The sequence below is a fragment of the Nuphar pumila genome, chromosome 6 (genome assembly GCF_984573655.1).
Source record: "Nuphar pumila chromosome 6, dmNupPumi1.hap1.1, whole genome shotgun sequence".
Taxonomy (NCBI): Eukaryota; Viridiplantae; Streptophyta; class Magnoliopsida; order Nymphaeales; family Nymphaeaceae; genus Nuphar; species Nuphar pumila.
Genome location: NC_143254.1, coordinates 104,344,071 through 104,368,468, shown reverse-complemented (window position 1 = coordinate 104,368,468; position 24,398 = coordinate 104,344,071). Strand labels below are relative to the sequence as shown.

The 24,398-nt window shown below is 38.5% G+C and overlaps 2 protein-coding genes across 3 annotated transcripts in view; both read right to left on the bottom strand.

The window, feature by feature from the left end:
* The window catches only part of LOC149835513 (uncharacterized), a 33,288-nt gene extending 15,258 nt beyond the window's left edge, over positions 1 to 18,030 (bottom strand). The window contains exons 1-2 of one of the 2 annotated variants that reach the window (XM_090008552.1): positions 17,894 to 18,030; positions 17,406 to 17,812 (exon numbers count right to left, since the gene is read on the bottom strand). In XM_090008552.1, the coding sequence (XP_089864678.1) occupies positions 17,406 to 17,812; positions 17,894 to 17,972 (486 nt within the window). In that variant the 5' untranslated portion in view covers positions 17,973 to 18,030. The remainder of the gene's footprint in view (positions 1 to 17,405; positions 17,813 to 17,893) is intronic. The other variant, XM_090008553.1, reaches the window with a different exon arrangement.
* Positions 18,031 to 21,637: 3,607 nt separating this feature from the next.
* Positions 21,638 to 23,638, bottom strand: LOC149835512 (pentatricopeptide repeat-containing protein At1g06140, mitochondrial-like). Its single transcript, XM_090009603.1, has one exon. The coding sequence runs from the start codon at positions 23,636 to 23,638 to the stop codon at positions 21,638 to 21,640; it is 2,001 nt and encodes a 666-aa protein (XP_089865729.1).
* Positions 23,639 to 24,398: the final 760 nt, after the last annotated feature.

Below are 24,398 nucleotides of genomic sequence, written 5' to 3'. Positions count from 1 at the left end.
AACACATTGGGTGTTCAATGGTACTCTCTCTCTCCACACACACACACACACACACACACATATATATAGAGAGAGAGAGAGAGTAATGATAGGGTGCTCCAAGAACACCTACTCCCACCTATAAATAATGTTTCAAAACCTAGAGACTCGACTCGGTGAGTCAACTCGGTGACTCGGCTGAATCATGTTAACTTCTTAATGTATTGAATAAAATAGGTATATAGGTGATTACAAATATAAATATATATGATATACAGTTACATAAGTATACTTGCATATATACATTGTAACTCATACAATATATAAGTTAACAAATAAATAATGTATATATACCACGGTTGCCAGATGAGGAAGCGGGAGCGGGAAGCGAGGCACTTTCAAAATTTTAGGAAGCGGGAATCGTGGGACCACTTATGAGCGAATTGGGAATCGTCTCGAAAGCGAACTGGAAGCGCCCTAGGAAGCGAGGGGGAAGCGAAAAAAATAAATAAATAATACAAAAAAATTTGATAAAATGGGGGAAGCATTCCCATAAAAGAGAAGCGTGCTTCCCATAAAAGGGAAGCGCGCTTCCCCGTGTGTTTCGGAAGCGCAACGTTTCGCGCTTCGGGGAAGTGCACTTCCCCACTTACCTAGGCGCTTCCGATAACTCTAATATATACATGACTCGGCTGAGTCATAAGTTGATCCAACCGAGTTATATGACCACATCGTGGCTAGAATTCAATCATATACATCTCATTACCTACTGCTTGCTTGCCAAAAGGGTTACCCTGCTTGTTATTTTCAAATCTCATAGAAAGTAGGAAAGAGGATTTCCAGGCTTATGAAGGAGTTTATTTGTAGATGGAAGTTGGGAGACAAAGGAGGTAATTTGGTGGCTAGAAAGTTGTCAATCAGCCCATTGAGCATGGAGATCCGGAAATTAGAAACTTTACCGTTATATAATAGAGCCTTATCAGCCAAATGATGACAGGTGTATTCCCAAGAAAGCCTTGGATTGGGATTATTTGACCCAAATACAATGTTCACCTTAAGTCTTGGAGATGGAAACATTCAAATAAATAAAAAAGAAGCTCTCTGATATGGAAGGACCAGCTCCAAGCCCTCAAGGATTTAACGTCTATGTTGGAGGTGCAGTTGGGTAATCGCAGTCTAATTCAGCCATGGAAAGATATATAGTGTGCTGATCTCCAGTGGGTGATTCATTCCCTCAATTATATCGCATGACTAAGTATAAAACATGCTTGTCACCTGCCAATTGGACAAGGGAAGGGTTGGGCTATTCAATTTAGGTAAGACTTTAAAGATCTTAAAGTGGTGGACTGGTTTAAACTTATGGAATTACTTTCTAATCGGCAGCCAAATAAGGATGTGGATTCTATTACATGGAGGGGAAAGACTTTTGGCTGCTTCTCCACTTCCTCATTCTGTCGGGCGGGCCGGGGTGGATCTTTCTCCTAAATAAACTGTTTGGAGTTTCAGCCCTCCACCTAGGGCCAAGATATTTGCGTTATTAATATTTTTGAACAGAGTAAATAGACAGATCAATATGAAGAAGAAGGGATTTCAGTTGGCAAGCTTTTATTATCTTTACAAATCATATGTTGAGTCGATGATCCACTATTTTGGTTGTCTTTTCTTCCAAGGACTGTCTTTGGCTGCTGGTCCTATTTAACTTTTGTCCTGACTCCTGACTACTGAAATTTGCATTAAAGGACTTTATTTTGGGCCCCACAATCCTGAGAATTAAGAGATGGCATTTCATCTAGAAGTGGAGGCTGTTTTCAACAAGGTGGATTTCATGGCTTAAATGAAACCAACAATCTTCAAAGGGAGTTGTTTTAACCACGCTTATGTTAATTACTTGATTCAAAGAGATGTTAATTAAATGGACAAATTGTAACATCTCTTGGATTGGTGTAATAGGATTGGGTCAAAACTGTAAGCTGTTTAGTGGGTCTTTGGAGTGTTTTGTAGGTGACCGCTTGTCGCTGACATATTTTTACCAATAATACTTTTTCCTTTCTACAAAAAAACGCACACCCCCTATATTCACCCTACTTGTCCAATGAACTTTTGTCTTGGCAAAGCACACCCAAGTTTCAGCACGACTCAGTTTTGGGATGTGAATCAATTCATTCAAGTTTTTGGCTCCTAAAGGATTCCCTTGAAAAGATAAGGTACCAGAAGTATGGCTAAATTGAGGACACTTCCCCATATCAATTTGTGATGAATCATTGAATAGTTGACTTCCCCTTAATAAGTGTCAAATAGCTGAGTATAGAATTGCACAGTCATAACCGAGTTATCTTTGGCAATACGAAAACTGCATTAGGATAAGATCAACACTGCACATTGCTAGTGTTAAGTTAAAGTGTTAAAAGAGTTGCTTAACACCCTTCCCCCCGCCCCCACCCCCTCTTCTCACTGTTGCAGGAAGAAATTCATGAAAATTGCATATTCAATACCAAAATGTAAACTAAATAAATTAAATCAGTTTCAATTATCAATTGAACTAAGAAAACAAGAATCAAGAAAAAACAAAATAAAATAGGGGTTTAATCTCCCAAATTCTCTCCTACAAAGTTTTCATAGGGTCTATAGCAAAATTTAAATCCTCCCATCAAATATAGGTATAAGATGATGTCTAATTCAAGTCTTTAAAAAAAACAAAGGTGATAGCTTAATAAGGTTGGTGAATCTAGATCCAAAAAAATGTCCACTTGATAAGGTAGCTAGACCTGGATCTTCAATACTGAATGAACATCTAGCTCCCATTTTGCACCATTTATACACAATTTGTTCTTCACTTGCACTTCTTTCAATTTATTTTAAAACATTAAGCTTTGCATTGAAATCCGACAAGTTATGTGTAGCTCCATAATCTTTGTATCTCTATAAATACCTTCATGGTTCTCAAACTAAAACTGTTGTCCAAAACTCTGATGAACTTAGGAAGATCAACAACAATTTTTCAAACCACACATGAATTTGATTGACACACAATGGGAGCCAAATACTCAAAATGAATTGAAAATTCAGATCTAGTTGCCTTCAGAAGTCAATATCTTTTTAGGCTTGAACTAGACCAGGTACGTGCCAATATGTCATGAGAAGATCAGTGTTTTGCCATAAATAAGCCCAATGAGGATTGTTTAGGAGAGTTTTTGAGAGGGTTTAAACCCTCAGTTTCACTTCTTTTGTTTTCTTAATACCTTGTCTGTCTGCTAATTTTCTTATATTAATTGATAACTGATACTTATTTGCATGAATTTAGTTTAAATTTCATATCAGATTTTCAACTTTCAATAAACTATTTTCTAGGAACCTCAGTTTCTTTTGTTTATCTCTTTATACATTACATTCCCAAAACCACCTAGCTACCTCTAATCCAAACAATTAGACACTAAAAAAAGGACTTCAGTTTTAAATCTTTTATAACGAAAATAAAGTATTCAGAGGCACACGCTCACATGCATATCCACACACATGTGTGCATACATATACATAGGGTTAATCTAGCTTTAAACCCTTTATTTTAAAATTTAAAGTTAGCTTATGTTGCACGGATACTCTATTTTAACCCCCATGTTGTGTCCCATTATATACTAGTCACATTGAAAACTTCATAAAAATGGCCATATTCAGTAACCCCTACCGGTACGGTTAAAGAGGGTATGACACAACAATTTCAAAAAGTGAGTATACAAGGACACACACATATATATATAGAGAGAGAGCGAGAGTTTGGAAATGGATCAGATGTGACTCTCCATTAGGATCCATATTAGAAATTTGAAAACAAAATCCCCTGAATAGAAAAAAATATTAAATGGTAAGGGGTCAAATGAAATTTTGAAAAGGAGAGGAATTTGAAACTTTTTTTAATAAAGAGGGTGGGATATTTGTTAACCTTACTAGCGCTAATGCTAATGTCCGCAGAAGGACTGTTTGTTGTACCTAGTCGGTGCCTAGTAGGCACTAGTCGTGGTACATCAGCACGAAAAGTGGCAGGAATTGATGAAGAATCACACGGACGTAATTTTGACGAAGACCTGCAATATGTGGTTTAAATCTATGCAGCCCACCTCTAATAATAGCACCACAAAAACAAACATTTCAAATTCAATGGTGACCCTAGTTGTGGTACATCATCAATGTTTTTGTTGTATTGTCATGCAGGATCATCTCTATGACATGAACGTGAAGATGACATCGAAGGATCTAAAATAAAACATAACCAATTAAAAAACTCAATAAGAAGCACCAAACACACTTTTTCCCAAAACACTCAATAAAAAGCCAAGAATAAGGATTTTGTATCATAACCTACTTTTTTGAGTGAAAAAATGGTGAAAATGCACTCTTGATAAAATCGCAAAAGCCCTCCCCTTTGCACATGAATCGGCCCTCAAATCAATCTCAAGGAACCTAGGGTGCATGAGTTACCTTCTAATAGGCTCTAGACATATGGAGAACTCGGCCCTCAAGAGGCCTTTTAAACCCAAAATGAAAAAAAGACAATTTTTAGCCTTTTTTAAGTGTGCCAATACTGTATCGTATGATACAACACGATGCATGGGTGTATCGTACGATACACTCGATACGGGTATGATACACACTCGTATCGCGATACAAGTGTGTATCATATCGCAAAATCCAAAAGTAACGATATGAATTGTATTGTATCGTACAATGTGGTACGATACGTACAACCATGATATATACTTATTTATTTATTTATTTTATATATTTATGTATGTGTTTGTGTGTGCATGTGTATGAATCAGAGTTACCAAAAACGCCTAGGTAACTGAGGAAGCACGCTTTTTTTTGGGAAGTGTGTTTCCCTTTTATGAAAAGCGTGCTTCCCCCTCACTTCCTCTATTTTTTTCATTTTTTGTATTTTTATTTTTGTTTGTGTTTTTATTTTATTTATTTTTTTCTCTTTTTTCGCTTCCTAGGTCACTTCTGAGATGCTTCATGATTCGCTCCTAAGTCGTCCCACGCTTCTCGCTTCCTAAAATTTTGAAAGTGCCTCGCTTCCCGTATCGCTTTCTGCTCTCGCTTCCTCAACTCGCAACCATGGTATGAATCTATATGTGCATGTACATGTTTGTGTATATAGATTTTCTAGAATGAATTTACAATTAGGCAATTATATGTTTTTTAGGTTTTTAAGTTGTTTTAAACTTGGACAATTTTGGACTTTGTCACCTTTGACCAAGTCCAAAATTTGATGAAAATGGATGGATGCAAGGTTAATTACAATGGACACTGTTGACCCGTACCTAGCCTTGTTGGCTGCCACACCTGCATCATGTCAACAAGGGTGCTTCGAGGGTCCAAAGGAACCCCTGCATAGTTACCAAAAGCGCTCAAGAGACCTAGGAAGCACGCTTCGGAAGCACAAAATATGTTGCTTCCCCAGAAGTAGGGGAAGCGACATGAAACACATTTCCTAATTTCAGGAATCGAGCTTCTCTAACATGGGAAAATGTGTTTTTCTAAATAGAGAAGTGCACCTCTCTAAAAAAAGAATGGTGTTTTCGATTAAAGAGAAACGTGCTTCATGCTTAGGAAGTGTGTTTCACTTTTATTTACCAATTTTCTTTTCGTTTTAAAGATATTTTTGGAAAAGGGTACTATTTTCTTGTTTTACAAATTCTTAAGGTTGACGAAAAGACCAAAACCTATTGTCCCTTCGGCCTTTCATCTATTTCCTCCTCCCCAATCCCATTACTATTTCTTACAATGAAAATCATCGGCAATCGAGCAAAGGCAAAATTGGTTGAAGCAAAGGTAAGTTGAAGACTGTTGCATGAGTTGGTAACGCCTAACTATGTGATTTACCAAGCTTTTTGCAGCTGCATCCTCTTTAGGTTATGGAAAAGGAAAATGAGGGTTTGGAAATTGTAAATTTAAATCAAGTGGAAGAGAGATGGATGGTCTCTCACGTAAATGTAGAAGAGGAAGAGAGATGGACGGACTCACCACCCACGAGACCTCTCTTTATTGTCTATTGTTGCCCACTGCCCCTCCCAACAGAATCAACATATGGGTTTTTCAAGAGAAGTCCCCAAAACAGTGGTGGTTCAGGTGGCCTTCAATGTTAATAATGATGACCTTTTGAGTTTGTCACCTCTACATTTTCCCAAAGTTTCAAACATGCATTAATAGAAAAAACACCCTTGCATGTGTTATTTAACTAAGAAACTTACAACTTATTCATAATCTATGTCACAGGGACTCGGCCAACTAGGTGCCGCACCTGCGTCGGGTGTGGGTGTGGGTGCGGCACCCGGTGCGGTCAACCTGACCCTGGGTGCAATCAACGCACCCAAGGTCATTTATGTCCAACTTTTGGACTTTATATATATAATTTTTATATTTTTGCCGCACCCCCCGCATCCAAGTTCTTTGAAAGTGTCTCACCCCCGCACCCAAGTTTTTTGAAAGTGTCACACCCCCGCACCCAAGTTTTTTGTGACATAGTTCATAATAGATACTTAAAACTTGCTAAATATTTTATTTTTATTTTATTTTTTACTTAAGCACCCTATGTTTTTCTTGCTTATATCATGATTATGTGAATGAATGGAATGGATTATGAACCATTTTCTTGATGTTTTTATAGTTTTAATGTTTATTTGTCCATAATCTATATGATCGGGTAAATAAATTAATGTTGATTGTTTGAATATTTTAGAGTAATGAGTATAGAATAGAGTGAATATGTAGGTCTTTTGTTAATTTTTATATATTTATCTACTTTAGTGTTGCTTCTTTCAGTTATACTTCTTTTTCACTTTCGCTTCCTTGACGCTTCCCGTTTTCGCTTCCTTGATTCATCCTAAACGCTTCACACTTCATGCATTTTTAAGCTACCTATATATATAATGATGTAATAGGTAAATACCCATTAGAGGTATTTTGATCATTTCAGTCCTTATAATAGGTTGTCACATTAGTACTTTTACTTTATTTTGTTCTTTTTGTCCTTTTCTATTTTCATAGGGACCAATGTTGTGAAAAAGCCTTGAGGCACAGCGAGGCGCTCCACCAAAATCTGAGGCGAGGCGTAAGCCTCGAGGCGTAAAGCGTAAGCCTCAAAAAAAAGTTTAAAACTTAAAAAACTATAAAAAAATATCTAAAATTATAAATGAATAAAAAATGTTTTATTGATGAAGCAACAACCAACAAGAAATAAAAAATCTCAAATAAATCATAACCAAATCAATCACACTCATTATTTCCACTGCAAAAAAATGTGATGTCACAAATTATATATCACTCCCAAATGTTGACCAACCATAGTGATTACATATAAACACATCATGAATGGGTTTTGTTAGCCAACCTACACATTTTGTTATGGTTCAACTATGGTAAAGTGATAAAGAGTGCCCTTACTGAATAACCCATGCTATAAGCAACATTAATCAAGTCACTTGTGATTATAACCAAACCTCATGGCATCACTAACCTCTTTGACTCACAATTAAAACAGGCTGAACAGTCCTTATGCTCCAGATCCTGAACTATAACACATTCATCAAAGATATAGTTTGGTATGTGCACTCTCCAGTCAGAATGTACAGCACCAAAATTTGGGATATCATGGGTTTAGCAAGTTACTGCTACATTTTATAGCATCAAAATCTTCAAACTTTGAAATACACATACACTCAGATATTATAGGGCATACCCTTCTTAATAGACAGCCCTCCGTAGAGATATTCCCAATAAACGAACTGTGCTGAATACCTGTGGGTTCAGATTTCTCATACACAGATTGTACCACATGTTTCTGCTAGAGTGTACGGTACAGTCGACTGTAGTCAATATTTCCCCATTGCACACAGACGTAAGCACACGCAGAGTTTATAACTTAATACAGAACTGCCAACAAACAGCATGCTACACCAAAGCACATTTTACAAATGAAACACAGGTAAATCAGATTGCGGAGAAGCAAAGACTTGATTCAAAAACTATATGTGATTTAATCGCTCATTTCTTTGTTTCTGGTTTCTATAACTCACAATTTCCACACTTGTTACAAATCACAGTCCAAATCAGAATGCAGCCGCACAAGAACGCACCAAATGCACTATTCCTAAAGAGAAATACAGGAAGAATTTCCTCCAGCCATAGACGCGTCCATAGCAGTGCATCAACCAAACAAAAATCACCTGCATTTCCTTCGTACAGGAAATGCGATAAATCGAAAAGAAAATAAAATCATGAACAGCCTCAGGCATTCATGATGAATTAGGGTTTGTTTAAACTTTAAACCCTAATTTTTGGTCAAATGAGGGCTTTGACCCTCATTTGACCAAAAGCCCTAGGCGTACACACCTCAGTTTGAGGCGTGCCTCGCCTCGAGGCATGCGCCTCAAGGCATATGAGGAGCACGCCTCGAAGGTTTTGCGCTTTATATATGCGCCTCAAGGCATAAAGCCCCTCACCTTGAGGAGAGGTGCGCTTTTTGTGCCTTGAGGCGCGCTTTTAATAACACTGATAGGGACTATTTGGTTAAAGACCAAATAGAGTTGTTGGGTTCTTTTTGGACTAGTCGACATAGAGTTGACTAGTCAATAGAGCTGTTGGAACAGTCCAACAACTCTATTTGAGACTACCACTTGTGTATAAATAGGGGTGAACCCTCCTCTTGTTCTTTAATGCTTCTCTTAAGCATTCATGCTCAATAAAATATACATTTTTTATGTTATTGTTCCTCTTTTAAATTCTTTGTTGTCTTGAATGCACTTAGTGCTGGTGTAGTGTCGTTGTACTCTTGTATTGTCCCTTAGTTGGACTTGTGTATGTGCATGTGCACTTTGTGTTTATGACCTTGTAAGCCTTGAGAGGCCCTTGTTTTGTATTTTCGCACATTTCATTGCATGGTATCAGACCTAAGAAATATATCTTGGCATTTTGCCTTTTCAGTATTGGGATTCTTTGGTTCAAGTTCATGCTTCGTGAAGGTTTGTGATCATTGTGTGGCTTCGATTCAAGGAAAATCTTGAGCCGGTATGTATCTTAAATCTTTAGTGTTGAGTTATCTATCTCATGCATTATGCATGAGAAAACACTCATTTTTCTTATCTTTGAATAGTTATAGGTTGTTTTAGTTAAAAGCTAAACCTTTAAATGTTTTTTAAAATTTCTGTTGGATTTATTCTTATTAAATATTTTATAAGGTTTATAAAATTTGTTTGATCTTGTGAAATGATATATGAGTATGGTTTTATGAGATATAGTTTGAATCTTAGATTTTTGAACTTGTTTTACATGTATGTATATGATCTAGTATTCTTAAGCATGTGTTGTTGGCATTTAGATGCCTTATTCGAACACTTCATGGTCATAAATGTCAAATCATGTTCGTACTTATTGTTATATTGAAATTTGTTTGTTTTTGAAAAAGTGTCAAATACTTTAAAATAATTTAAAATATTTATTTTTAAATGGTTTGTGCAGGAGAAAGATTGATATTTTATGTCTACAAAAAACCAAATGGGTAGGTGAGAAAGTAAAAGTGATAGAACCTTGGGGATATAAGATTTGGTATACATGAATAAATAGGAATAGGAATGGAGTAGGGATTGTTATGAGTCATGAGTTTATAGATAATGTAGTTGAGGTTCGTAGGAAATGTGATAGGATTTTACTTATTAAATTAGTATTAGGTACATATATTACATATATTATTAATATTATTAGTGTTTATGCACCTCAAGTAGGTTTAGATGATTCCATTAAGCATCAATTTTGGGAAGATTTAGATGGAGTAGTACAAGGGATATCTTATAGAGAAAGACTTTTCACCGGCGGTGACCTTAATGGGCATGTACGCATTAGTATGGATGGATTTGAGAGTATCCATGGAGGCTATGGTATAGGAGAAAGAAACGAAAGTGGAGAAAGGATTTTAGATTTTGGTTTGTCCTATGTTATGATCTTAGCAAACACTTGGTTTAGGAAGAGGGAATCTCACCTAGTAACATTTAAAAGTGGGGTTAATACGAGTCAGATAGATTTTTTCCTACTTAGAAAGAGAGATAGGGGTTGTTGCATCGATTGTAAGGTTATACCGGGAGAAAGTGTAGCTACACAACATAGAGTCTTAATTTTAGATCTTAGAATTAGACAATGCCGCAAAAGGGATAGACATAGGATAGATCCTAGAATTAAGTGGTGGGCACTGAAAGAAGCTAAACAAGGAATGTTTGTAGAGCAGGTAGTTAAGGAAGCTGATTAGTGTCTCGAGAAGGATTCAGAATCAATGTGGAATAAGATAGCGGGTGGCATGAGAAAGGTGGCTAAGGAGGTATTGGGTGAGTCTAAAGGCGGTACACCGCTAGGTAAGGATACATCGTGGTGGAACGAGGATGTCAAATTAGCTATTAAGGTTAAAAGAGAGTGTTATAGAAATCCAAGTAAGAGTCGTGATAATGAAAATTTGGAGAAGTATATGATAGCAAAGAAGGAAGCTAAAAAAGTAGTTCGGAACGCGAGGGATAAGGTATATAAGGAGGTTTATGACAAGTTGGATACCAAAGAGGGCGAGAAGGATATTTATAGGCTTGCAAAGATGAGAGATAGGAAATTGAGGGATCTGGGTATGGTTAGATGTATCAAAGATGAAACGCAAAAGGTTTTAGTCAAAGATGAGGAGATTAAGGAGAGATAGAAAGATTATTTTGATAAGCTATTTAATGAAAGTCATGCTCAGAATCTTGAAGACTTCTCTATTCCTTTTCATGAGATGAATCGTGACTTCATGCGCAAGATTCAAAAGAAAGAAATTGCAGAGGCTCTGAAGAAAATGAAATCAAGAAGGGCAGTTGGCCCAGATGGTATACCTATCGAGGCTTGGAAATGCTTGGGAGAGAAAGGTTTAGAATGGTTGACAAATCTTTTTAACAAGATTTGGTGGACAAATAAGATGCCTAATGAGTGGAGGAAGAGTACTTTGGTGCCTCTATATAAGAATAAGGGTGATATACAAAATTGCACAAACTATCGTGGTATAAAACTCATGAGTCATACTATGAAACTTTGGGAGAGGGTGATTGAGTCTAGGCTGTCATGATATCGGAGAATCAATTTGGTTTTATGCCTGGAAGATCAACTATGAAAGCTATACATCTTCTTAGACAACTTATTGAGAGAAATAGAAAGAGGAACAAAGATTTGCATATGGTTTTTATTGATTTGGAGAAGGCATATGATAGAGTACCTAGAGACGTTCTTTGGTGGACAATGATGAAGAAAGGTGTTTCTCTCAAGTACATTAGTATAATTAAAGATATGTATGAAGGAGTAGTAACCAATGTCCGCACTTGTGAAGGGGTGACAACCAATTTTCCTATTACGGTTGGGTTACATCAAGGATTTGCTTTAAGCCCTTTCCTATTTGCTATAGTGATGGATGAGCTTACGAGATCAATTCAAGAAAATGTGTCATGGTGTATGTTGTTTGCTGATGATATTGTTTTGATTGATGAGTCTAGAGCTGGGGTTAATGCTAAGTTAGAATTATGGAGACAGACATTGGAAGCAAGAGGTTTAAGTTGAGTAAGAGTACGACACAATATATGGAATGTCGGTTTAGTAAGCAACGAAGTAGTGATGGGACTGTAGTGAAGCTTGGTGAGCAAGAAATACCGGTGGATGATTGTTTCAAATATTTGGGATCTATCATTCAAAAGTATGGAGAAATTGATGGAGATGTAAATCATAGGTTGGGTGGATGAAATGGAAGAGTGCAACTGGAGTGTTGTGCGATCGCAGAATGCCATTGCGGTTGAAGGGAAAGTTTTATAGGAAGACTATTAGGTCTGCTTTACTATATGTACGGAATGTTGGGCTGCCAAGAGACATCATATTCAAAAAATGAGTGTAGCTGAGATGCGTATGCTGAGATAGATGTGTGGAAATACAATAAAAGATAAGATTCAAAACGAGGAGATACGTAAGAAGGTAGGCGTTGCACCCATTGAAAATAAGATGAGAGAGAATCGTTTACGGTGGTTTGGACATATTCGGCGAACGCCTAATGATGCTCCAGTTAGAAGGATGGAGAAATGGAAAAATATATTAGTTAAAAGAGGTCGGGGTAGGCCTAGGAAGACATGGATGGAGGTGATAGGAAAGGATATGAATGCTTTGAACCTCACCAAGGACATGGCATTGGATAGAAATGATTGGAGGAGAAGGATTCATGTGGAAGACCCAGAATGATTTTCTTTGTTGGTTCATATCGCTGACCCCAATTGTTTTGGGATGAAGGCGTAGTTGTTGTTGTATTTTAAAATGGTTTGTTGTGTCATTCACAAGTATGTTTTATGAGATTTTGCTTTGATGTATTATTATGTGAAACATAAAATATTTTATGAAATATTAAAAAAATTATGTGGTTAGGATCTTAGTGACGATGAATACATTGTTATTTTTGAAATTTGAATAAATGTTTTTTATATTGATATATGATCCTTATGTATAAGGTGTATTCTTCTTAAAGGAGTTATTCACTTTTATGAATGTTTTTAAAATTATTAAAAATAGTTATGTTATTGTTGGTCCTTTTGTGGCCCTTGTGAATAATTATGCCTCGTATCATATGTTACTTTTCATATATATTTGGCATTAGCATAACTTATTACTCGCATATATGCTTAAATGTGTTCTTATACATATTTTATGTGATTCTTCATAGCTTTTGTATAGGATATGTGGCTTTAAGTTATTAAAATTATTGCATATACATGAATTTTGATCTCTTTATGAGTATCAATGATTAGTTGTACTTGTGTATGATCTTGGTTTCTTGTATGGTTCTTTGACAATCTCTATATATGTTTTGGTCATCTTTAATGTTGTATGTCTTTGTTGTCTCATAGTAGACATGATTGGATTGACCATGCATATGATTGAATATGATTGCATCAATTGACATCTGATTGTGCATATTATTACACTATATGCATTCTAAGGTTTCATCTACCTTTATTGGATTTGATTTAAAATTTTGATTTTCAAATTGGTTCTATATATGCTCACTTATTTGAAAATAGATTGTTGTGAGTATGTATTGTCTTCTTACGGCATTTGTTTTGTCCACCACAAATTTAATTTATTTTTGGCCTTGTTGCTATTGGATCAGGGTTAGTCGTTTAAGTGAGTTCTGTATGCACCTCATGTCATCTTATCAGTCTAGATTCCAAGGGTTATGAATGTCTGATTGATAGTTGATTGGCCTTTGGATCCAAGATGGCTTTGTTAAACCAGAGATGTGGTGGTGAGTTGTGTCTACATCATTTTTTTGTCAATTTAGATTATGGGCTTATAGTTTGGCTCTAACTAACACTCGTTTGATCTTTGGTTCTATGAGTGTGTTGTATCACTCGTTTGTTTATTTGACCATTATTATTATGTTGGATGCTTATAATCATGTTTATTGTGATGACTATAATTTTTAAACCACGGTATTTCAAAAATTTGTTAAAATTGATATCCTTATTTTTCTTAGTAACATTAGTTTGTTTTCATTACAAGTTCTCTTACCTCGTATGTTCTCTCCTATTATGCATCTTATTTAAGTATCATTTTATGTAGACAAGAGATGTTATTTTGTGGTGAGTTACGTGCACCCATTAGTTATTCATACTTTTTGTGCGTTTGTATTATGCACTTGTTTTAGTAGTTGATACACTTGAATATTGAGGTTTGACTCTTGTTTAAGTGTCAGATATTATTTTGTAGTGAGTTATGTGCACTCATTGGTTATCCTCACTTTTTGTGTGTATTATACTCTTGTTTTAGTAGTTGATACACTTGAATATTGAGGTTTGACTCTTATTTAGGTGTCATTTTATGTAGACAAGATATGTCGTTTTGTTAATGTGGTGAGTTATGTGCACCCATTGGTTATTCACACTTTTTGTGTGTTTGTTAAGTCCATAAGTGGTATTGTGAATGTGCTCTTGTTTTAGAAACTGATACACTTGAATTTTGATGTTTGGAGGGATAGTGAGGTGATTGCTTGTGGTGGTCAAACTATTGTTAAGATTTACAAAATATTATTTTTTGATATATGTGGGATTTTTAAAATCTCTCCGTGAAATTTTTAAACTTTTACTACTTGTTTTTTCCTTATATGGATAAATGTTTATTGATAACATATGTATATATATATATATATATTTTTAAAGATTGTTATTTGGTTCCTTGTACTTAAACCCATTCTTGGTTGTGTGAATGAATTCTAATGGATTGTGATTTATGAGATGTATATTTTATATTGATTATCTTGTTCACATTGTTGTATGTATAAATTTAATCAACTTCTTTTTTGGGGGGTTATTCTTTTTGAAATGTTGTACTTTATATGCATGTTGTTTTTAGTATAAATTGATTGATGATTTTTTTATTTGAAGTGCTTTTCTAAAAATTTGGGATATTATTAATACATGATTGTTTATCTTTTCTTGATAATTTATATGTTCTTTAGTAATTAAATTCTCTTATGATCAATATTTATGTTTTCTTGAAAAATATGTTGATTTTGGGAGAGCAAATAGGCGTAGGGAGAGACTGAAGATGCAAGGAGAGTAGGGAGACGTAGGGAGAGCAGAGAAACGCAAGGAGAGACTGAGAGACGCAGGGGCAGTAGGGAGAGCAAGGAGACCAAAAGACACAAGGAGAGCAAGGAGAGAGAAAGAGACGCAGGTGTACCTTATTTTTCTTCTTGTTCTTCGTTGCTAGAGAGCAAGGAGAGAGATAGCCCAAAAAAATTTTGAGGCTATTTAGCCCCAAAATTGAGTCAAATGGAGGCTTTGACCCCCATTTGACTCATAACTGTGAGGTGCATGCTTCATGCCAGAGGCGTGCCTTGCCCTGAGGCGCACGCCTCATAGCGTATAAGGCGTACGCCTCAAGGCAAGTGTGCCTCAAGGCAAAAAGGCCCTCGCCTTGAGGCAAGGCATGCTTTTTGCACATTTTTAACAACACTTATATATATATATATATATATATATATATATATATATATATATATATATATATATATATATATAATGTAACAGGAAAATACCCATTAGGTGTATTTTGGTCATTTAAGTCCTTATGATAGGTTGTGCCTATTAGGGGCACATTAGTACTTTTACTTCTTTTCTTTTCTATTTTTATAAAGACTATTTGGTCAAAGACCAAATATAGCTGTTGGGTTCTTTTTGGACTAGTCAACATAGAGTTGACTAGTCAATAGAGTTGTTGGAACAGTCCAACAGCTCTCTTTGAGACTACCTCTTATGTATAAATAGGGGTGAACCCCCTCTTGTTCTTTAATGCTTCTCTTAAGTATTCATGCTCAATAAAATATATATTTTTATGTTGTTGTATTCCTCTTTAAAATGCTTTGTTGTCTTCAATGCAGTTAGTGCTTCTGCAATACCTTTGTGCTCTTGTATTGTCCCTTAGTTGGACTTGTGTATGTGCATGTGCACTTTGTGTGTATGATCTTGTAAGCCTTTAAAGACCCTTGTTTTGTATTTCCGCATATTTCATTACTTGAGGAGGCATTACTATGCAAGAGATGAATCACGCGAGCAGTAGACTTGGGCAGGTGATACCATGATTGAAAACCTACCGAAGTAGATGAATCATGCGAGCAATATGCTTGGGCAGGTGGTACTCGTATGATTGGAAACCTACCCAAGCTCAAGTTTGGAGTGTTGGTTCATGACAAGTAGATAAATCATATTGGGCATATCCACACCCACTAACAAGATGCCCAGACTACATTTCAATATGTTTAGTCTTTCAAGTGATTCACCGTTACTTTGATTTTGCATAAGAGGAAGTTAAAATGAATGATCCATCTAGCAACCACACCCGATCCAGAAGTGGTGTCAGCCAAAACAAACGTCACGATTGATGGTGTCCAATAAAAGAAATGCGTAAGATATCTAATGTAGAGTCTGCTTTTTATTTTTTGGGAGGACTCCTGTCCATCCTCCAGTCTGTTTTCTGCACTTTGTTCAACCTTGCTTAGTAATAAAATTATCAGTCACTTTCATGTATAAAAAGGGCTCCCAGGTCAAAATGGTAACGAGTTTCTTAGAGTACCTAAAATAGGTAATGGAAACATCAGCTAGACTATTAGATTAAGCAGTCAAGCCCATCCATGATTTGTAAGGGCCAATAATTGAAGTTTGCCACAACAAACTATTTTAACATCAGATATTCAAATGGATAAGTTTGATCGGTATAAGGATGACATTGGTAGCACTTCATTTAGAACACTTGTGTGTGCCAAGTGTAATGCAATGAGTCCTATTAGATCCAATAAAATATGGAGATATAGCACATGCAAATCCAATGACAAGTAGATAATGACGATAATGACAATAGCAATGATTATGGGTTAAATATCACTGTGGACAGGAAAGGGAAAAACAATTATATATGCAACAAATCCTTGGTAACAAACCTAAAAGACAAAGATAGAAAGCATGAGAGCCTACCTAATAATCTGTTAAAACTAGATTCTAACAAGAGAATAAATATACACATTTTAGAATATTTATAATAATACCAATTTTCCAGAAAGAAAGAAGTGAAAGACAACCAAAGAACAGAAACTACACGAATCCATACACTGAAAATGACGGCAAAAAATAATGGGTCAAAAAGAGACGTTTTCTCTTTTGTACAAATAAGATTGTACTTGTAAACTGAAAAGGGAGGGGAAATTTTTTCCTTTGCAAAAAAAAAAATAATAAGAAAGAAAGAAAAAGTGGCAACAGGAAATTTTCCACAGTACGGGAGTTACAGGCCATTATGCAACAAAGGCACGGCCGAGAAATGAAGCGAATTCAGCATGCTCCAAGAAAAGAGAAGCCATAAAGTAAAACCCTCTTTCGGCATAAACCGCTTGTGAAGTCCCCAATCAATCAACGGAAAAAGGGATCATAAACATATGGGAACACTTTTAACATGCGGATCGATCACAGTAGTTTAGACCATGCACACAAAAACTCAATGATCACATTAGAGAAGAGAAAAACGCGCGAGAGAACAAAGGAAGAATCAGGGAAAGAACGGTTCAAATCATCATCAATATCATATCGGGAACAATAAAAAAAATAAGATTTCTTCAAGCATCCATTTGGAAGCTAATAATGAATCCAATCAATAAAAACACGAATCTCGAAATTTCCAATCAAAAGCTACCTTTTTTTAAAGAAAAATTTATGCTTCCACGAATATAAAATCACGCCAATAGAAAGCGATACGAACGAGCTATGTCTATAGAAGCAACCTATGAAAGCAATGCAGGTAATTCCTGACGGAAAAAAGGAAAGAAACAGTCTTTCTTGAACAAGACTCACAGGAGGCAGGGCCGCCGGCATTCTCCCCACAGCCCTCGGCTCCAGAAACCACCGGCCGAAATCCCCCGCCTCCGGCGGAAAAGCTCCTACCTCGGGCCGAAACCGGTCGATCACCGACCTCAACTCCGGCAACGGCTGCGGAGCGAGCGAGAAGCAGTTCGCCCTAATTTCCGGGACCGGAGAAGCCATCGCATCGAGCATCCGGCTTTCCCGCCGGAGCACAAGCTCCCGATCGAGCGCGATCTCCCTGCGGACCTCCTCCTCGATCCGGCGCCTTCTCTCGACGTCCGCCGCGATCAACTCCGCGCGGATCTTCTGTTTCTCGATCTCCCACCGCAGAGCATCCCTCGAACTTAGGGTTTTCTCGAGCAGATGGCTGCCGGATAAGTCTCTGGTGATGTATCCCGCTGGAAATCGACAGAAAACGTTCAGAAAGAAGAAAGACGGTTCATAAACCCTAGAAAATAAGTTGTTTCTTCAACTCCTACCTCGAATGGCTTCATTGATGAAGAAGCCATCTTCGACGCTTCTGGAAGGCTCGAACGGCCTCAGACGATGGTAATCCATCTAACCACAGAAGAAGAGGAAGAGAGAGAGAGAGAGAGAGAGTCTAAGACTCTAACCCTGCAGAAGAAGAAGAAGGACAGCACCGCGAACCACGCGCCAAAATGGGGAGGGTGCTATGGTAATTTTCTGGAATTCCGTGCCCACGTTGCAAATCTCGTCCACGGCTATTTCAATCACACCGAACCGAATCAAACGGTTCGATTTCCTTTCCAAGACAAGTCAAATAAACTCGGCCTTGCGAAAACCTAGTCGTCAAGCTTGATTTTATTTTTTTTGTCCGGTAAGCCTCGTCATGTTTGCTTATATAAAAAAGTAAGCGTTTGTTTCATACTCTTTACTGGTGAAACAAACTTTCTCACAAAAAAAGGTGGGGGCAATTCCTATAAAGTATTGGCAGCTCAGCCTTCTCATGAAAGTTGTTTGATGGGAGAAAAGTATGGGACGGATTTACACTTGAAAAAGAGAAAGGTGGTGGGAAAACCTAAGGCCCATTTATGATAACATTGCACTTTTCCACCATGTTGCTTGGATGTTTGTTCACTCATGATTGGAAAGAGAATGAAAAAAACGAGAGCTCAATAATTTCCCATGAAAAATACATGAAACAAATGAACTCTATATGTGAAAAACTCATTTTGCTATAAAAAAGAGACATTTTTCCTACATTGAGAATCATTTTCCACCTACTTGACCCTTTCATGGGTAAAGAGCCTTCTTGTGTGATGTGTATGTAACAAATGCCCCTTAAGAGAGAAACCACTTCACCAAGGAAAACTAACTAGTATAATAACGATTAACAAATAACAAGTGATACAATATTTTGAAATAGTATTACATCTATATTCACCTTTATAATTGCATATGATTCCTATATTTTAGTTTTAGAGATTTTTTTAGAACAAGGATTTTTTTTTTCTTTAGCGAATTCCGTGACGCTGCAAATAGTGCAATTCTTGGGAAATAAATGACTCGGATACGAAGTAGTAAACCGATTCATTATCTTAGGTAACTCGGTATCGCTTTAGCTAACAGAACCTGTTTCCGAGTCACGTGAGGGATGGGCAAAACTCTGACGAGAAGTCCACGAGAAAGCGGTTTCACCGAAAAAGAAAGCCACTAGTGTACGGTCTCTCGGTGATCTTGCAGGGGACGGTGAAGATCTATCGAACGTCACATCACCTTTCCTTATTTGGATCCTTAATGTGGACCTTAAATAGTGTTTGATGCATATTTATGAATGTCATTATCGAGATTTTCTCAGCAATGGAAATCGTCGAGATATATTAAAAACTTTATTTTCGAGAAAATATCAATATATTTAAATTTTAAAAATATGCAAGAAAATATAAATAATAAAAACATTGAAAGTATAACAAATATATGTATCACATGATTAATGTGATATTATCATGATAAAAAATGACATCTTTACCTTTTTTGCACTATATATGTTTTTGAAAATCACACAATAAAATGATGTGATTTAAAAAATGGCCAATATTTATGCCGATGTGAGTCTGGTTATATCAGGAGGAGTATTCCATTACCTAGTTTCTTTGTGGATAACCGAGGTTTAGTGGATCCAGGCATGAGACCCACTTTGATCTCAAAATTACTCCTTTGTGGGCGTTATTCCCATTGTGTAATACGATATTGAAGGCTCTCTAATGTGACAAACTTTATTATTTGCTAGTGTGTCATGCCACACATGATGCGGTAGTGCGTAGGTAACATACGTGTTGCTACGTGAAAAGCCCATGTCGATGGCTATAACACGTAGCAGTAACACGAGGCAACATAATACGCTCTTTAGGGAAGCAACAAGAAAGCATTAGTTTGTATCTCATATCTAAGTGTATTTGTTCAACTCCATGTCATCAGCTCTTTTTGGCCACTCGCGGTCACGTATCATGCTTTGGGGTACGTACTCTAGACCTGTCTCAACTTCATACTTAGAAATAAAAAAAAAATTATGAAAAATTAGTTAGTCGTTGTTGAATATTCTTTTACACAATCATATATGGAAAAATACGTTTGTAAAGTCATAATACGAAAATGAGTAACTTCAAAATCTTGCTAACACATTTGATGAAATAAGAGATTTCGATCGAGAGCACTGTTGAGAACAAAAAGTGTTGCATTCTCTAAGTGGTTTTCGGGTTCTTCCTTTTGGTGGAAGGTCAACACTCATATCACCTGTATAGGAACCATTTCTCTTGACTTGCATTGGTGTACCATCGTATTGTCTTGGTTAGGCAACTCTTATATCTCATGAATGGTACATCAAAGTACACGAGTATGCAAATTTTTACTTTGACATCTAAAGCAATTAGTGAAGCTCACTCTTGCTCTTTACCATGCCACACAACCTCTCGCCCTTACGATGAGCTTGACGAGTACATGTCAAGCAACGATGATTCTTCTTAAATAGAGAGTTTCACTATGTCATACTAGCAATTGACTTCGATTGAAATCGAAAGACCTTCTCGATCATGACGAAAGGTCTCATGTAAGGCCCATTATACACTTCATAGGGCCCACAAGTCCCAAAAATTAATATACCTTTGTTCGGTGTGTCTTCAAAACTTGATGTTCTCTAATGTTTATGACGCTTATTCAAACGTGTAGTTGGCTCTACAATACTCGACTGCTTGTGCGCTTATCACAAAAAGACAATACACCCATCCCTCATTGCGTTGAAGGCTTATATGCCAAAGGCTTTGGCATCGCCTAGGTCGACTCAACTACTTCAAGATTTCTGTTGTGCCAAATATGCATGCCATATTCACGACTTTGAATCCACTTTAGGCTTACACAACTCCTCGTCTCTAAGACAAGTTATGTGGCACGGTGCAAAGAATCTGCCAAGCTCCCTCTCCAGGTGAGAAAGGAAGGCTTAAAGGGTGCACGAGTGATTGGGTAAAAAGACAATAATTGTGACAATTAAAAAAGAACGTGGAAACACTTTCAACATCAGTTTTTTTATTTTTAGACTATAAAAAAACATTATTTTTTAATATTTTGATATCTTTATATCAAACGAAGAAACAAAAAAAGGCTTCAATTTTCTCTTTACGTAAGGCATGGTGGTCAATGGTCATGACCCCGCCCAGGGTTTTCCTCGATTAGGCAAGGTTAATCTCTCTCTCTCTCTCCTTTAAATCAATTATTTGGTGATCCACCCACCTTTTAGGAAAATCAGGATCCCCTCCCTTACAGACGTCCTCGTTCCTCAAACTAGTAGATGAATCAAACGGATTTAACTACAATATGTTAAGACTCGGAAACCCCAATTGTTTTGGGATGAAGGCGTAGTTGTTGTTGTTGTATGTTAAGACTCGGAATGTAGCTCAAATTGCTTACCTTTTTAATAAACTCATATGAATGTAGTCATATACATGTGAAATAACCTCAAGAACACCGATCATCCATTTTTACCCCTACTGATGTTTGCACTGTTGCTCCTCCAAAGCAACGGGGTTCAGCTTGTCTGGCAGGAGCAGTTAGTACACGTCACCTTGTGTTGGGACGTTGTAAGTTCGAACCCTAAATGGGTCTGCCTAACCCCAGCTATCTCTGTCGAAATAAACCGTTTCTCCCCCCAAACAAAATCCCAACTCATCCCCCACTTTTTCAGTTAGAGCATCCAACCACTCGCTCATGAACTATCTCATCTCCATCATACTACAACCAGGCAACTTACTTGTGCCCTTCCTTGCCATCAGTGACCTATACTCCGATGCCTCTTCCCATCTACCCTCTGTTGCATGCATATTCGACATCAGTGCAAAAACACCTCCATCTCCACAATCTCCATCGACCAAAATTGAACCAACCGAGTTTCCCAAAGCGAGTTCACGGCGCTGACTGCAGGCACTAAGCAATGCAGCATATGCTGCACCGCTTGCTCTTGCATGCATCTTGGCCAACAGGTCTCGCGCCTCCTCAAGTAAACCAGCCCGGCCAAGAAGGTCCACCATGCATCCATAATGTCTTCCATCTGGTTCAATCCCAAATTCATTGGCCATAAGTTCAAAGTACTGCCAGCCCTTCTCGACCATACCAGCATGGCTACAGGCCGACAACACCGACAAAAACGTAATTCTATCTGGCCTAACTCCAGAATTCACCATGCACTCGAAAAGCTTGAGTGCTTCCTTAACTCGCCCATGCCTGCCATACCCTGCAACCATCGAGCTCCAGCTGATCAGGTTATGCCCGCTGGCACCCTCGAAGCACAAGATTGCGTAATCCATGTTACCACATTTAGCATACATATTGGCAATTGCAGTAGACTCGACCACTCCACAGCCTGAGAAGTGCCTAACCAGGTAACCATGGATGCACTTGCCGGGGTCTAACCTCGCGTTGCGAGCACAAGCAAGCAGACCACACACCAAGGCCCCAACATCCGGCACCACATTCTCCTTCTGCATCTCACGCAGAAGACCGAATGCTTGCCCACACAGACCACCCTCAACAAACCCACCCATCAAAGCAGTCCAAGCAACCACATTCCTCTCCGGCATCCCGTAGAAAAACCTGAGAGCAGATTGGAACCCACCGCACTTGAGAAATGCATCCAAAAGCGACGTCTGCACAGATGCATCGACATCTATCCCAATCTTAAGGCAGTAAGCGAACACCATCATCACATTCTCCAGACACAGACTCACACCGCATGCCTTGATCAACCCCACGAAGGTGCCCTCATTGGGCTTCTCAGCCACCGAAACCATCTCCAGAAACACCTCAAAAGCCTCTTCTCCAAGTCCATTACACGCAAACCCACATATCATCGCGTTCCAAGCGACGACATCTCTCTCAAGCATTTCACCGAACACCTTGTAGGCATCACCCGACACCCCGAATTCCGCATACAAACCGATCAGGCAACTCGAAACGCACGAATCCGAGTAGAGTCCGATCTTCACCGCGTGGCCATGAATCCACCGTCCGCACCGAAGCCCGCTGGAGCTCCCCGAGCACGACTTCACAGTGGAAGAGATCACGTCCGCGCTCGAGCCTGAATCGATCTTCGATCTCATAAACAGGCCCAACGCCTCATTGCCAGAGCCATTCTCCGCGCACGCGGCGATCATCGCGGCGTACGCGACCGCATCGACGGGCTCGATTCCGTCGAACACCGCCCGGGCGTCAGCCAGCAGGCCCAGCTTCCCGTAGCAACGCAAAACGGCCGTCGCGACGGCGGCGTCGCCGGCGTGCCCGGCCCTGATCGCCAGCCCGTAGATCGCGTCGAGACGGGCGGCGGATGGCGACGAGCGCGCCAGGAGGGGGAAGGTGAAGCGGTTGGGGGGGAGGCCCTCCCTCCGCATCCGGGCCAGAAGCCCTAACGCCTCGTCGTGGAGTCCGATCTCCGCCCACGCCCCGATGACGGCGTTGTAGGAGAAGGCGTCCCGCTCCGCCTGGTTTCGGAGGAGCTCCGCCGCAGCGCCGGCGCTCTGCCGGCCGGCGCACCTCGCGTAGGCCTGCATGAGGCTCGTGCAGAGGGCGAGGTGGAGGTTCACGCCCAGCTGCACGCACATCGCGTGGACCTGCTTCAACGGCCGGATGTGGTCGCATGACTGCAGGATGCGAACGAGGCCGTCGGATCGTAAGCGAGGCCGAGGGTTCAGGGTTTTGGTGCAGCCGGCGTCTGAAGACATGGAGGGGAAGAATGCCGTACATCCAGGGACAAAACTGGAAAACAAGGAAGCTTACAGCCCCCATGCCCTCCTGGGAGGAAGATGAAGCAGCAACCTTTTTTCTTTTTTCTGACGATGGGGAGCAGAGTGTATCGACTGGGGTTGGGCGGGTCTCGATGACTACAGACCTAGTTGACCAAAATGCCCCTAGGCTTAGCTAGAGATGATGATGGAGAGGATGCAGCACAAAGGTGGTGGTGGTTGACTGGTTGCTCCCGAGTCGGCCAGCTCTAAACAGGAACCTGACTAGTCTGGTTGACTCGGAAGGGCTCTCGACCTCAGCAGGTCGGTTTATAAGTTTATAACGAGCCCCATAGTCGGAAAGCTCATTGTCAGGTTCATGTTTAAAATTTAAAATTTAAAATTTTGTTTTTAGAGAAAATCTCAAGAAAAATATAGTTATTTTTTAAATATATAAAATCATTTATAATAATACAAGAAAAACATTTCATCTATATAAAAAAAAAGATCAATATCACGTTAATAATCCGATATTTTCAGAGCAGGTGATATTTTGAAAATATCTTATTTTGTTTCAGTATTGCGTCGATTTCTGAAATCTCGCAACAAAATCACGAGAATTTGAACAAAAAAATGGCATTATTTGTGACTATTGAGTCTGACCCAGGTGGGTCCAATTTTCTCTCAAGATATTTAAGACAACAAAATTAACAAAGTTTTAACTTAAAGGTCAGCCTTAATTTAAATCCTTCTTTAACTA